This window comes from Micropterus salmoides, unplaced genomic scaffold (assembly GCF_014851395.1).
Source record: "Micropterus salmoides isolate LMB-PRFRI ecotype aquatic unplaced genomic scaffold, ASM1485139v1 Ms_hic_scaffold_20, whole genome shotgun sequence".
Classification (NCBI taxonomy): domain Eukaryota; kingdom Metazoa; phylum Chordata; class Actinopteri; order Centrarchiformes; family Centrarchidae; genus Micropterus; species Micropterus salmoides.
In genome coordinates, this window is record NW_024041151.1 from 4,588,154 (window position 1) to 4,601,619 (window position 13,466).

At 41.8% G+C, this 13,466-nt stretch overlaps 1 protein-coding gene across 2 annotated transcripts in view; it reads right to left on the reverse strand.

The window, feature by feature from the left end:
* Positions 1-13,466, reverse strand: part of LOC119914217 (versican core protein-like) — a 39,834-nt gene that overhangs the window by 8,508 nt on the left and 17,860 nt on the right. The window contains exons 2-6 of one of the 2 annotated variants that reach the window (XM_038733344.1): positions 9,229-9,407; positions 6,347-7,727; positions 5,418-5,531; positions 5,189-5,302; positions 1,285-1,443 (exon numbers count right to left, since the gene is read on the reverse strand). In XM_038733344.1, the coding sequence (XP_038589272.1) occupies positions 1,285-1,443; positions 5,189-5,302; positions 5,418-5,531; positions 6,347-7,727; positions 9,229-9,407 (1,947 nt within the window). The remainder of the gene's footprint in view (positions 1-1,284; positions 1,444-5,188; positions 5,303-5,417; positions 5,532-6,346; positions 7,728-9,228; positions 9,408-13,466) is intronic. The other variant, XM_038733345.1, reaches the window with a different exon arrangement.

Below are 13,466 nucleotides of genomic sequence, written 5' to 3' on the forward strand. Positions count from 1 at the left end.
TGCAGACGCAGAACACATCAGAATCTCACTTTGAGTCCGAGGTCATGTAACTCATTCAGCGGCGAGAAAGCAGCTGGTTAATGGATGAAAGGGAATTGCATGATCAGGGCTGTTACTATGATAAAGGTCTGGAGAGGAATTAGAGAGACAGAGTAGAAGATGGAGTGTTGATACACTGATTTACAAGTTTGTGGTTTGGACATGTGTGTGGCAGAAGGACGAGTGGTGAATAATTAAGAGTGTGAACATACAGAGAGAGCAGGACGCCGAGGAAACGTTCAGGCTGAGCTGCTTTTGTGAGTGGCACAAATCCAATTCAGCTCAGCAGCTTCCCCAATAAACTGAGTCGTCAATGGAAACTCTCCGTTTAAACAACTTTATTTTATCTTACTAACACTCATAATAAGATTAGAGTGCACTTAACTATAAAACAGTTTCTTTAAACATAGACATATGCTAACTTCTAGAGTTTAGTTGATCAATGGAAGGCACAAAAAGTAATCTTAATATTTAACTACCTGGGTCTTAGATTGGGAGTTTTGGCCTCTTAGCTTTTAAAAGCCATGCTAGTGGCTCCTTGAAAGCTGTCCCTAAAACACAGTGGTGATCTGAGATAAATGCTCATGTTTAGCAGGTATAATCTTCCATATTTAATTTAAATATAAACAATATTCATCATTTTAGTTTAGCATGTTAGCATGCTATATTTTGCTAAATGGAACAAGCACACAACGTATAGCTGAGGCTGATGGGAATCTCATCAGTTCTGCATGTATTGGTCATAAAGCAAAGTGTTGAACAAATTAACATGTTGACCTGCTGATGCCGCTAGATGAAAAGTCAGAGGATCATCAAAGTTATTACAGTTTATCCTGAGGGGAACATGAAGGTCTGAACCACACACAGCTGCTGAGATGTTTCACTCGAAACAACAAAAGTCAACTTCTTGGTGGCGCTAGAGGAAAGGTCAAATGACGGGTACATCATCTGGGGAACATGAATGTCAGTACGAAATGTCATGACAATCCATGCAATAGTTGTTGAGATATTTCAGTCTGGACCAAAGTCCTCGACCAACCAAAAGCCAAAAATTTCTGCAGAGCTCTGCTGCTGAAAACTTTCCTTTAAAGTAAAGCAGATGCATTGGATGAGTTAAACAGGGGGATTAGAGGCCGGGGGGAAGGTAGTGCGCTGTTGTCAGAGGACTGACTCAGTATGATGCAACACTTAAGCCTACATCATCACAGCAAGAGACGAGGCTCAGACGGCACATCATGGACTTACGATTGACAAAGATTTGCTCCTCCTGTGACAGGATGCTGGCCAGGTGGGCGCCGTGCAGCCGACACTCCCGCTCAGCAGCGTCCCAGGTGCGGCGGTGTGTGAAGTACTTATAGCAGTGAGACTGAAACTTCTGCCACCCAAATCCACAAACCTCAGTGTCTGCAAAGAGGGAAAAATACAGTGTCAAAAAGAAAAATGATCCAGCTGTAAAAACACCATAAAACATTGTTTATGATATTTGTTATGTATGACATTGAGTACTTTCTGTTTAGACTGTTTGTATATGTGTAGAATTTGTTGTATCATTCTGCACTAATACTAACTGTCTGATGCTGTTGTGCAGTTAACAGCACAGTATTATACTTAAGTATAGGTCCTTTGCATGCATGCTTTTATCCAAGTGTTACACACCAAAGGAGGTTTACTAGACACAAACAAAAAAACACACAAACATATGGTACTTTATCCATCAAATATAGCTTCTCGTTGATCCACTGTGGCTTATACCTCATTTCTACGTCGTTTTGGAAGCGTCTGCCAAATGAATAAATGTGAATGTAAACAGAGACACAGCTTTCACACCGGCCCAAAGGAGCCGCAGTGAACAAGCCAAAGTTTAGAACTGAAACAAGCGAGCGGCAAGTGTGAACACATTCCTCTGACATGTTCAAGTGTAGGAGGAGCCTTTGATAGTTTTCAGTTACACTTATGTAAAGTGTGTCATCCAAGCAGTCCATGCTTTATAGTACAGCTCATAGTCTGTACAACAAGCCAGTCTGCAGCAATCTTTTACACTGTATAGCTTTAACTGGATTATATCCATAACGTTGCCCACAGCCAGTTGATCTGGACCCGTGTCATTGTAACAATGAACCTTTTGCAGCTGCTCAACAACTTTCATTTGTTTATTTCTCATCTAACTCAGTTGTTGAGTGAGAGAGAGAGTGTGGAGGTCCAGCTGGGGAACAAAGGCCCCTCACGGAATGAGCTGAGTAACACACAGTTGGACTTCATTAATCCCCGCGACTGTCCTCCTGTTGTTTGCCGGTCAAAAACACACAAACACACAGACGCTAAAACCCAGAGTTAATGTTCAACACACTTTTAGTTTGCTATACAATGACTTTAAGCCACATAATCAGCTCTCTGCTTTGTCAGGCTCAAGAAACAATGGATGTTTTGTATCAGTGCCTTCAGTATAATGCGTGTGCCAATAGAGCCATGATGGAAAGTTGCTGTCAAGGCTTCGGGGTATTAGCTATAGTCAACCCGCCCCTTAATAACTCCATTGTGCGACCACCTGGAGGGTCAGGTGAGGTCTCCAGGCCCACTAATAAATGCAGAGCTTGAATTCATGACTCTCCTTTTGGCAGTTTGAAAATAGCAGAACAGAATTAGTTGAGTACAGAAGGCCAGACTGAACACACAGCTTCATACAGAATATGAGGGCGAGCTTGACTAAGTCGGAGGCAGTATTTAGCAGCGCTGATTCACCGCCACACAGCTGCAAAATCTTTCTGGCAAAACAATAAAGCAATTATCTGATTTTGCTCTGTCTTTCCACTGGCAGAATCTAAGAGGGGACAGCTGTGGTTCTCTCTCTGCTGCTGCGTGTATCAGGATGGATCAGATCCACAGCGCTTTAGTCACTAATTCACATCTAAGTTTCTACATTATGTTGTGCACACTGCGTACATCCTGCATTACATGGATGCACATGGATGCAGCCAGCAGACTGGGAATTTGAGTTTGGGGATTTCCACTTTCTATTCACTCCACGTTCGACCAAGGACTGAAAAGAGAAGTGAAAGTAGTAAAGTAAGGCTGACCAGTTTGGAAATAACATTTATTATTTGTATTTTACTCTTAAGTATTTCTATTTTAATATATGTCAAGTTGTCTTTGTTAAAGATTGATCAGCAAAGATGACTGTCTCATGTAGGTTTTGTTTGGGTCTCCAATAAATCTATAAACTGGTAATAGCTTTACTAAGCAGTGGTGGAAAGTAACCAATTTTGAAGTGCTCGTACTATATTGAGTATTTCTATTTTATTCTGCTTTCTACATTTAATATTGTTTTATTACTTACTTTTGCATTCTGACAGATAATTTAATATTTTGTTTGCACATACATACATACATACTGTCATGTAATAAGTCAGAGTGTTATAGAGTTCTCTCTCTTCTCATAGCATTTACATTTAGTATCTGTTAAAATATATGTATATATATATAATATATAATTGTTATGGATATAATCCATTTTTTTCTGTATTTTTCACTGCAGCAGGTGATCCGCTTGCTTGTTAAGATGCATCCTATCAAACAACTCAAACAACCGAAATCAACATCTGCACCCTGTGTGCTCAATGTGGCTTTAACGTTACCTGCTTGTAAAACGTCATTTCAAGTGTTTAACCAAGTGAAGTCTGTGCGAGTGAACACATGCACACAAGACGACCTCACTATTAAAAAAAGTGGCCTTATCATTTAAATTTTTTAAATGTAACATCATACTTTTGCTCAAAGAATACTGGGAGAGACGGCTCAAACTCTCTGAAAGCTGGTCAAAATTCATGGAAAATGTTAATCCTTGGAGTCTGTTAGTGTGCCTGAACCTCGATTAGTTGCTAAGTAATGGCAGAAATATTGAACCAGAAGCTGGAACTAATCTGCTGAAGAGCCAACACCCAGTGCTGGAGGATGGACGAGCACCAAAGACAGATGACATGCTGTATCCACCTGTGTGCATGTGTGCACCGGTAGCTGTTATATTCATTTGCTGGACATATATTTTTTTCATTCCTCTATTTTTTTGTAGCTTTGGCCATCATTACCTGTCAGTAGTTATAACACAGAAAAGAAGAAACACGATCAGACAGGTTGGAAACCAAACTCCACGTTTGACTAACATATTTGGAAGGGAAAACGAAGGTGAGGAGCGAAATTGTTACTCAAACGTCCGTCACAGTTTCCCCTGCGATCACTCAAAGTCGAGTGAAATGGTCATCATTGGTGGGTCCTTATGTTGGGTCTTCAAATGGCTGAAGAGGCCAATTCTGGAATCACAAAGTTCTTTCTTGCAGTGTGGGCGCTGAGGTGCTGGAAGAGAGTTTTTTTTTTGCTGCTGCTTGACTCTGGCAGCCTGTCGGAGATTGTCTTCATGGGACGCTGTCCTTGAAGTGCTTTTTCTGACCTCCAGGTGCTCATTGGCCAGCAGTTAGTTCTGAGTAGAGGTCTTGGTTAGGAATGCGTGTGTCATGCATTCATATTACATGGCCTGTCCATATCTCAGTTGTTGTTTGATGACGCTGATAGGCAAGATTTTTTTCAGGCATCTGGTGGTAGGACTCCAGAACTCTTCTATGTTTTCTGTAATTAGTCCAGGCCTCTGGGGGCAAGATAACTACCTTGTAGATCAGCAGCTTGGTCTTTGCAAGCAGGTCAGAGATGATCAAGATTCTGGAAAAACTCTGGGTTTGTTTCCAACCTGTCTGATTGTATGATTGCTCGTGTCTTGGTCCTTTTGGCTTTTTTCTTTTTCAAATTACGATTTTAAAAAGTAAATATTTGAGAAGTCTGAAGCATAACAGGCCATGCTTTGTCCTCCAGCAGGTGGCATTTGTAAAATGCCCTTAGAGAGTTTTCATCAGGGTATAACGTGTTGGTTATACATAATTTAAAAAAGCTAATTTTTTTCAGACTGTCAACCAATACCATGGACTTCCACTAACATTATACTGGACATTGTCCTTTTATTTTTTACCGGCTCCTTTTATTTATTAACTCCAGCCCTTCTCAGCAATGCCCTCAGTCCAATATAAAAACTACAAAAATAAGCAGTACTGCCTTGATTTTGTGCATTTTCTGCATGACAGTGCCACTTTGCCATTACTCAGCTGACCTTGTTCGCAGAGCTCTCCTGCGTAGCTGGGCAGGCAGAGACAGGTGAAGAAGTTGACTCCATCCAGACAGGTGGCTCCATTCAGACACGGGTTAGACTGGCACTCATCAACATCTGCAGACACACCACACAAACCTGTATTATTCCACATCTTCCATCTGTCAGTATGGGGTCAATATGGTTAGTTATATGTTACTTGGCTCGTATGCTTGTGTGTATACACGTGTACCTGTTTCACAGTGCTGGCCAGTGTATCCAGGTGCGCACACACATATATTTTGCACTCCTTTTTTGTAGCAAGAGCCTCCGTTCTGACACACACTTTCTGAGCATGGCAGCAGATCTAAACAGACGACACAATGCAAATGGAAAGCCATTTATCACACGAGTTAACGGCACCATTAAAAATAAAAAGTGTGGTAGCTGGTCCAGGATGCTACAATATGTTAAACGTACACATTTATATACAGGTGCATCTAAAAACATTTTAATATCACGGAAAAGTTTATTTTCTTCCGTACGGCTTACAGCTCATGGAAATCAAAAGACTTTTAGAATAAAGATTTATTATAATACAGAAATGTCAGCCTGAGAAGAGCTCTGATCAGCTGATTAAATCATCAAGGTTTCCTGAGCGCCTTTAATCTCTCACTCTAGTTTTGGTGCTCACAATGATCTTTACCACGATATTCTTATATCGTCTGAGATGCACCTGTATTTTCTAACTAGCTCTACCCTGCAATGCAAAAGCAATGCTGCTCCATTATTTCCATGTCATCTACATGGATCATCAATTGGTGAGGACGCTAACTTTTTGCCTGGGACCTGTTAGCTGACGCATCAGTCCGTTAAGTATATCATGTAATTCATGGAGGATAAAATCAACGGTTCCTGTAAAGAAATAAGAAACTGCTTTTGATGGTAAAAATAATAAGTGTAAACTGTATATGTGTCATTTTAGATTAGAAAGATTGATAAGTGTAGCAACATCAACTAAGGGGGGCGGAGATTGCGCCTCAAACACTACGGCTGGTGATTTCACTTACTGGCATAGTTTCAGCCAGGGAGAGGGGAGGTAAACCAGTAAAATCACCTGCTGGGATGCTTACACCACAGAAGTAGCTAAAGAACAAACCACTAACAATGAAGGCCACGTACCTCTGACATTCACAGTGCTGGCCTCCGCAGAATAAGCTGTGCCAGTGCCACTCTCTGGTCGCTCTGTGGCCGCGGTCTCTTCTGGTCTCTGAGGGCGCGACTCCAAAAGAGGGACTAGCTGTTTCTCATAGTCGTAGTCCTGTGGTAGAGTGGTGGCAGCAGGGTCAGGGCTCAGAGCCCACTTGGGAATGGAGTGGGGGCTGGAGTCGAATGTGTACAAGGGCGAAGTAGAGGAAAGTATCGGCTGGATTACAAACTGCGTGGAGGTGGTGGTTGTGGACTGCTCTCTGTAAAGCTCGGTGTGGCGAGGGACGTGGTCTTCAGGGGTTGAGGGTGAAGGCTCGGTGACAAAAGCGGGATGTTCCTCATCGTCTGTGTCAGCAAGAGGGGTGCGTGTGGAGTATTCTGGTGTGCTAGGTTCTGAGGTCATGTCCTTTACGTCTGTAACGAGTGTGGTTTGTGAGTCTACAAAAGTCACAGCTGCCACATCTGGTAAGACAGTGACCTCTCTAGGAAGGTCAACCAGCTCACACTGTTCCCCAGAAACCTCCCCCTCCAAGGGCAGCTGCTCTGCACCTGAACCTGTTTCTGTGACTGTGTCAACAGCAGGTGAAACTAAAGGAACGTCTGAGACTTCGGTACCCACTGCAGGCGGAGGCTGCTGGGTGTAAAGGGTGGAATGAATGGGTGGTAGCACGGTGGTAAACCTTGGCATCTCGGGTGGGTACACGTCTTGTCCTGAAGCCTCGTCTTCTCCAGAGGCAGACCCTTCAAAGTTACCCGTCTGGGTTTGTACAGTGGTTTCCAGAGACCGTGTGTCTGGGAGAAGAGTAGGAAGCTCCGTCCATCCGATTTCCGTCTCATCAGTCATCACACCGGACTGGCTGCCTGCAGATGGGGTGGGCAGAGCATCGTCTGCAGAGCCCTCCTGCGTATTGCCGGCCCCGTGATCAGTGGCATGACTTGCAGAGCCTTCCATGTCCGCGTAGGTGGAGACCCCATCTGTCACAGGCCGGGATACGCCAGCGGCAACTGGGCCTGATTGTGTGGTGGGTTCTGGTGACGAGGCAGGGAGAGTATATGGGGTCGCGGTGGTTCTTATTGCCGTCTGATCACCTGGTTCTTGAGTTTTTACTTCCTCTATGTCAGCAGAGACATCAAGCTCTGTGTAGGCATCAGTGCCCAAGCCTGTAACTAAATCTTGGTATGCACCTTTAGGATAAGTGACTATTTCACTGGTTTCCTCTGTAGGTGTCTCCTCTGGGTGGGTGTCTATGCTGCTGTAGTCAAAGGGAGTCATGCTCTTTTCTCCCTGAACAGGAGAGGCTGTCTCAAACTGATCTCCTCTAGCTTCCTTTGGCTCCTCTGGCTGTAATGTCACCTGTATGGATCAGAAAGGTAGACAGATGAGTAAATAAAAGAGAAACAGCGAAGTGTCTTTGAAGGATCTTTCCAGGTTATTACAACTTTGGTTTTACTTTTGTAGGTTTAGACGTCATTCCTATCAGTGCTAATGTCATCAAGGAAAAATGGGACAAAAATATTTGTTGATCACCTTTTTTTCTCCACAACCACTCACCTGAAACTAAATAAAAAATTAAATTTGAAAACAAAAACCATGGATTCCTGCACGGAAAAGCAAATCAAGAAGTATGGCTTGGAACGCACGCTACCTCGCAGAGCTGCCTTTACGCCTTCACATAACTGCCCACCACCACAGATAAACCAAATATGAAGCTTGTCAGAACATTTATGAGTTATGCGGTGATGTGGTCATCAGAAAAAGAAGCCATAACCTGTTCTGGCTGCGTTCATCGTCGTTTCCATGGACAGAGTGAATAAACAAGGCTGCACAGAGGCAGTGAACATTTCATTATTTAACTGTTTTCAACTCATTTTTTGTTCTAATTTATAAAAGAGACAAAAAATATGGGGGGAACAATAATTTTATTTATTGAGTTTATTACGGAAAAAATATTACAAGTATAGGTAGCAGCCGTTAGCTTACTTTGTCTCTGGGCAGAGATAGTGAATAGCTCTGAGCACCACAAAATTTATTTGACTGAGCTGCAGCACCTAGCTACAATACTTTGGTAATTATTTGGTAACATAATAGCATACATAGTCAGAATGCAACAGGCATGTTAAAAATTTCTTTCTTTACATAATAAACATCTAGCTATATGTACTCAGATCTCAAATTTGGTCGGAAAAACCGACAGAGAAGTCTGGAAATGTGAGTCTGGAAAAGTCTGGTGAATGATAATGTGGTCAAATGGCCAAAAATGATTAATGTTTTGATGCAAAGTCTAACTCAAAGACTCAAACACTGGCGCTCTTGATGAGCAACACAGTTTCTCCCACCCCACAAAACTATGTCTTTTTCAGAGGTTGATTTAGCTGTTTGACCTGTTGCTCTCGTCGTATCTCTGTCAGTAACGTCAGCCAGTGTTACCGGCTCTTGGAAGGACAAAAATCACACATGTATGGAGTAAATTAATCTACAATCCCACATAAAACAAGAGAAGAAGAAGCAACTACACAGCTGGAACAAACCACACCAACATTTATTAAAAGGTAAGCTAGCATAACATTACCAAGGGTTGTGTAATGCTGTGTTTATGGGCTATCAGCAGAAATGAGTGCATGATTAATCTCAGCTGATAATCACTTAAATCTTCCACTAAAGGAATATCACTATGTCAACGTTTTAGCTGCTCTTCACAAGTAATGAATTCAGTTTCAGCTCTGCAGTGGAGAGCATGGGTAGCTACAATAAAAACAAGTGAGGAAGAAATGATGGACATAAGTACACAAATTAGAGAAACCAGATTAATGCAGAATTATCTGCTTAATTATATACTCCACTGTGTGGAAGGTACCTCATGTTTTCCATTGATAAAGCTGACAGTGGGAGGGAGGTTGACAGGAGACTCGATGTCTCCGCTGCCCGGGACAGTTTCCCTGGTCACCTGGGAGAGGTCAGTGATCTGGGGGAAGTTGGAGTGGATGCCACCAATGCCGTTCGGAGGCTTATTCAAGATGTTCATGATTGCGTCAACTAAAGACAAACAACAAATAGATAAATAAGATGCCAGGTTCAAAAGTAAAGTAAAACAAATATACACAATAAAGCAATAGAAACGACAGATTTATTAGTTTATTTCTCTATTGATGCACTTTGACAACATTTTGACGTATGAATTGTTTATATAATTATGTCTGTGTCACAAAGACTTTCCCAGATTGCCATTTTACTAATTGCCCAGGAACAACAGATAGGAATTAGCCTATTGAGCTAACTCTGGCTCATTTACTGTTAGTTGGCTGTTGATTAAAGAGCACTGTCACTGTCAAAAAAACAAATAAATCAAAATGAAATTCCACTATGCCTGGGTTTGGCTTCCACGCGGAACCTTACTTTGAGTTACATTATAGAAAACAGTTTCACTTACTTTTTACTTAACAAAAGAGGAAAAACTCTCTCCAGAGCTGAAACAATCTGTCAACTGACTATACTGATTATTAGTTTCAGTCATTCTTCATGCAAAACCACCAACGTTTGTCTGGTTTCAGCTTCTCCAAGGTGAGGATTTACAACTTTCCTCTAACTGATATCGTTGTGTTCAGCGTGTTTTACGGAAACACAACAACGTTGCAACCCTTGTCAACGTGTCATGTTAAATGTTTTATCAGTATCTTAACTTTGCCTCATTACAATTATTACACTTATGATTTTAATCAATAATATTAAGGACTTACTTAAAACCCTGTGGTAGCTTGAACCTTATCACAAATAAAACATATGCTTTGGAACCTTGACTCAGCAGTGATTTTGGGGGGTCTAGAGGACAGAAAAAACTAAAATGACTTGTCTCTAAATAAACACTACACACTGGGACCAGGATCAATTAATAGTGTGATAAAGTGACTGTAAGTTTATTTGATATTTTAAAAAGTGGATTTAGTGTTAAGTTAGTCTTTTGAGAAAAGGTAATTATGACAAAGAGTTCAATACTTGGTGCTACAGACAATTAACAGTCCGTACTAAAAATGTTCAGAGGTCAGATATTCAGCCCTAAAAACAAGTCCTCTTTCTTGGTTTAATATCCCAGTTGTTGTTTTCCAGGATCCGAGAGCAGCTCATGTCTGATGTTTATTAAAAAGCGCATATCTGGATGGTTAACAGTCATCTTATGATGAAGTTTAGCTGGTGCCGGGGGCTGCTCTCAAACAATGCACGCCTGTGTTTCTTCATTAAGACTTTATGGTAACACATGGAAGCTATATCGTGGGAACTGGAGTAAAAACATGCAACATGCAAAAACACAGATCTGAGTTTAGTTATCTTGTGTGAGGACAAACAGACACACTGTGGGTGCTCCTCTTAGAACTAATTAACCTGCGTTACCCACAACATATCCGCGTCAAAGTCAAAAAAGCCTCAGTGCGACTCAGACCCTGATGCCATGAAACAGGAAGAGTTTTAATTGGAAAGCACTCAACACCTCAATTTTCCAATTTTCCTCAAGACGTGGAAACAGTTAGTCGGTGGACCTCACACAAACCAGCTTCATGTGACGATGTAGAACCTTTGCAACAGAATATGATTTCAACATTTCAATAATAAACACAACTCCTGGAAGATGGCACGACTTGGCCAGATGCTAACAAACACATCAGCGCTGTACTCTGAGTGAGTGTCTGGCCATGGATGCAATCATTTAACTTTACATAACTACATTTACTCAAGTTCTGACAAAGGAATAGTTCTATGATTAATTATACTCTCGTATCTGTCCATTCAATAAGCAAGGTAGGCAACTGCCGCCAACTACGAGGGACACGCTTCTGATATTCATGAACAATACCAGCAAAGTTATCTGCACAATCAGACAGAGATGGGGACTCGAGTTAGAGACTCGGACTCGAGTGCGACTTGAGTCGCACACACAATGACTTGAGACTCGTCCTCAAAAGACTTCAGACTTGACTTGGACTTGAGGTGCAGGACTCATAAACACTGTTTATTTTTTAGGAAACTTCTGATCAGCTTGCTGTTTTTCCCTGCGTTACCTATAACCTGCTTACGTAACACGTAGCATCGGCTGCCCGCGGCCGCACATGAGAGAGGACAACAAACACCGGCAGCTCCTGAGCATTCATCATAAACTTTGGCTTTAAAACTTCATACAACAAGACCCAAACAAAGAAGCACTGAACGCAAATAGGTTAGTAACCTGTGGTGAGTAAAACTTGTGGCAGTCGATTAATGTAATCTTTTACGTCCCGCTGGCTGCCATCACGTTAATTATTACCGTTGGCTAGAAAGAGGTTACAGGTTTATTGTTGATCATGTAACGGTACAGTTTTATTTAGTTATAACGTTACACTGGTTTGAGAGTCTGCGGTTGGTGTTGACTTGCAGTAGTTTATAAGCTTATAATAAGTCATTAATTGTAGACGCGTTGTATATTAGGCTACATGGTTGTGCATTCGTAATAACCACGAGAGACTTGAGACTTGACTTGGTCTCCAGCTCAGAGACTTGACTTGGACTCTAGCTCAGAGACTTGACTTGGACTCTAGCTCAGTGACTTGAGACTTGACTTGGACTCTAGCTCAAAGACTTGAGACTTGACTTGGACTCTTGCTCAGAGACTTGACTTGGACTCTAGCTCAGTGACTTGAGACTTGACTTGGACTCTAGCTCAAAGACTTGAGACTTGACTTGGACTCTAGCTCAAAGACTTGAGACTTGACTTGGACTCTTGCTCAGAGACTTGACTTGGACTCTAGCTCAAAGACTTGAGACTTGACTTGGACTCTAGCTCAAAGACTTGAGACTTGACTTGGACTCTAGCTCAGAGACTTGAGACTCGACTTGGACTCTAGCTCAGAGACTTGTGAGCATCTCTGCAATCAGAGCACTCTGAACGCTGAGTTTCAAGGCAGAAGTCCTTAAAATTTTAAGCAGAATTACAGAATTTCTTTTGCTATTCTACCAGGTAAAACTAATTCTACGCCCGAGGCTTTCCAATATTTGTACATTTACTCCTATAATAATTGTCTTTAACATTCGACAAAACTAAAACAAAAGACTGAATGAATCAGGTTTTTTGTCGAATGCACGCCTTCCAACATTTTGGCGTCTCCGATGAATTATATTTAGCGTGTTGAATCGCAGGTTGAAAACAGATCCTGAATTTGCTGTCAAAAGGAAACTTGGATGCAGGTTACATTTTCTTAAAGCACTGCTATTTTGCTTAACAAGCAACTTTGTGTCTTTGCTGACCTCCAGTGATTTAACTTCTCATCTTGCTGCAGTAATGTAGGACTTTAAGCAGACACTGAGGCTTTGGGGCCCCCTGAGTCCTTGAGTCCCTGGGCCTGTGCCTGGTTAGCCTGTTTCGTAAGCCATCCATGGTGGTAATGCAGACGATTGCGGGGAAAGAAAAAGAGAGCAGTGATTGGAGAAGTTGTTAGTTACGGCAATTCAGGCTGCTCCCAAGATAAAAGACAATTAAGGTCAACTATTTGCGGTTTGTTGTTGGCACTTTCTACAGATATTTATACACGAATGCTGAACACACAACTTTTTAGATATAGAAGGGAGCTTAATGACTCCATCAGACCAACAGTGTCTTTCTGTTTGTGTGAGAAAAAGAAAGAAAGAATCATTTGCTCTGATATATTTGACTATTCATGGGGGCGCCGCTGTTTCCCCACCGGACACTCTGTGATGTGTTTACAATATGTATAGCTACAAAACTGGCCGAGCAGAGACGACTGACTTCATAACTTTCCACATCTGGCTCTGCAAACAGTGTGTTTGTGTGTGTGTGTGTGTGTGTGTGTGTGAAAATCTGTCAGCAGCATACAAATACAAAGGTAACACACCATTAGCTTAGTTTCCTACGGAGACAACAAACAACCCTGAATCAGCCGCAGCAGATTACTGTAAAGTCCCTGACAGCACCATGTAATACAAAACACGAGATAGACGTTCTCGCTGAAAGACCAAACAGTTTTGCGTGAAATGGGAAACTGTTGAGTCCCAAAGCACAAAAGGCTTGCGAGGAAGAGGTAATACATTACATAATTAGTTACAAGTTGTGGT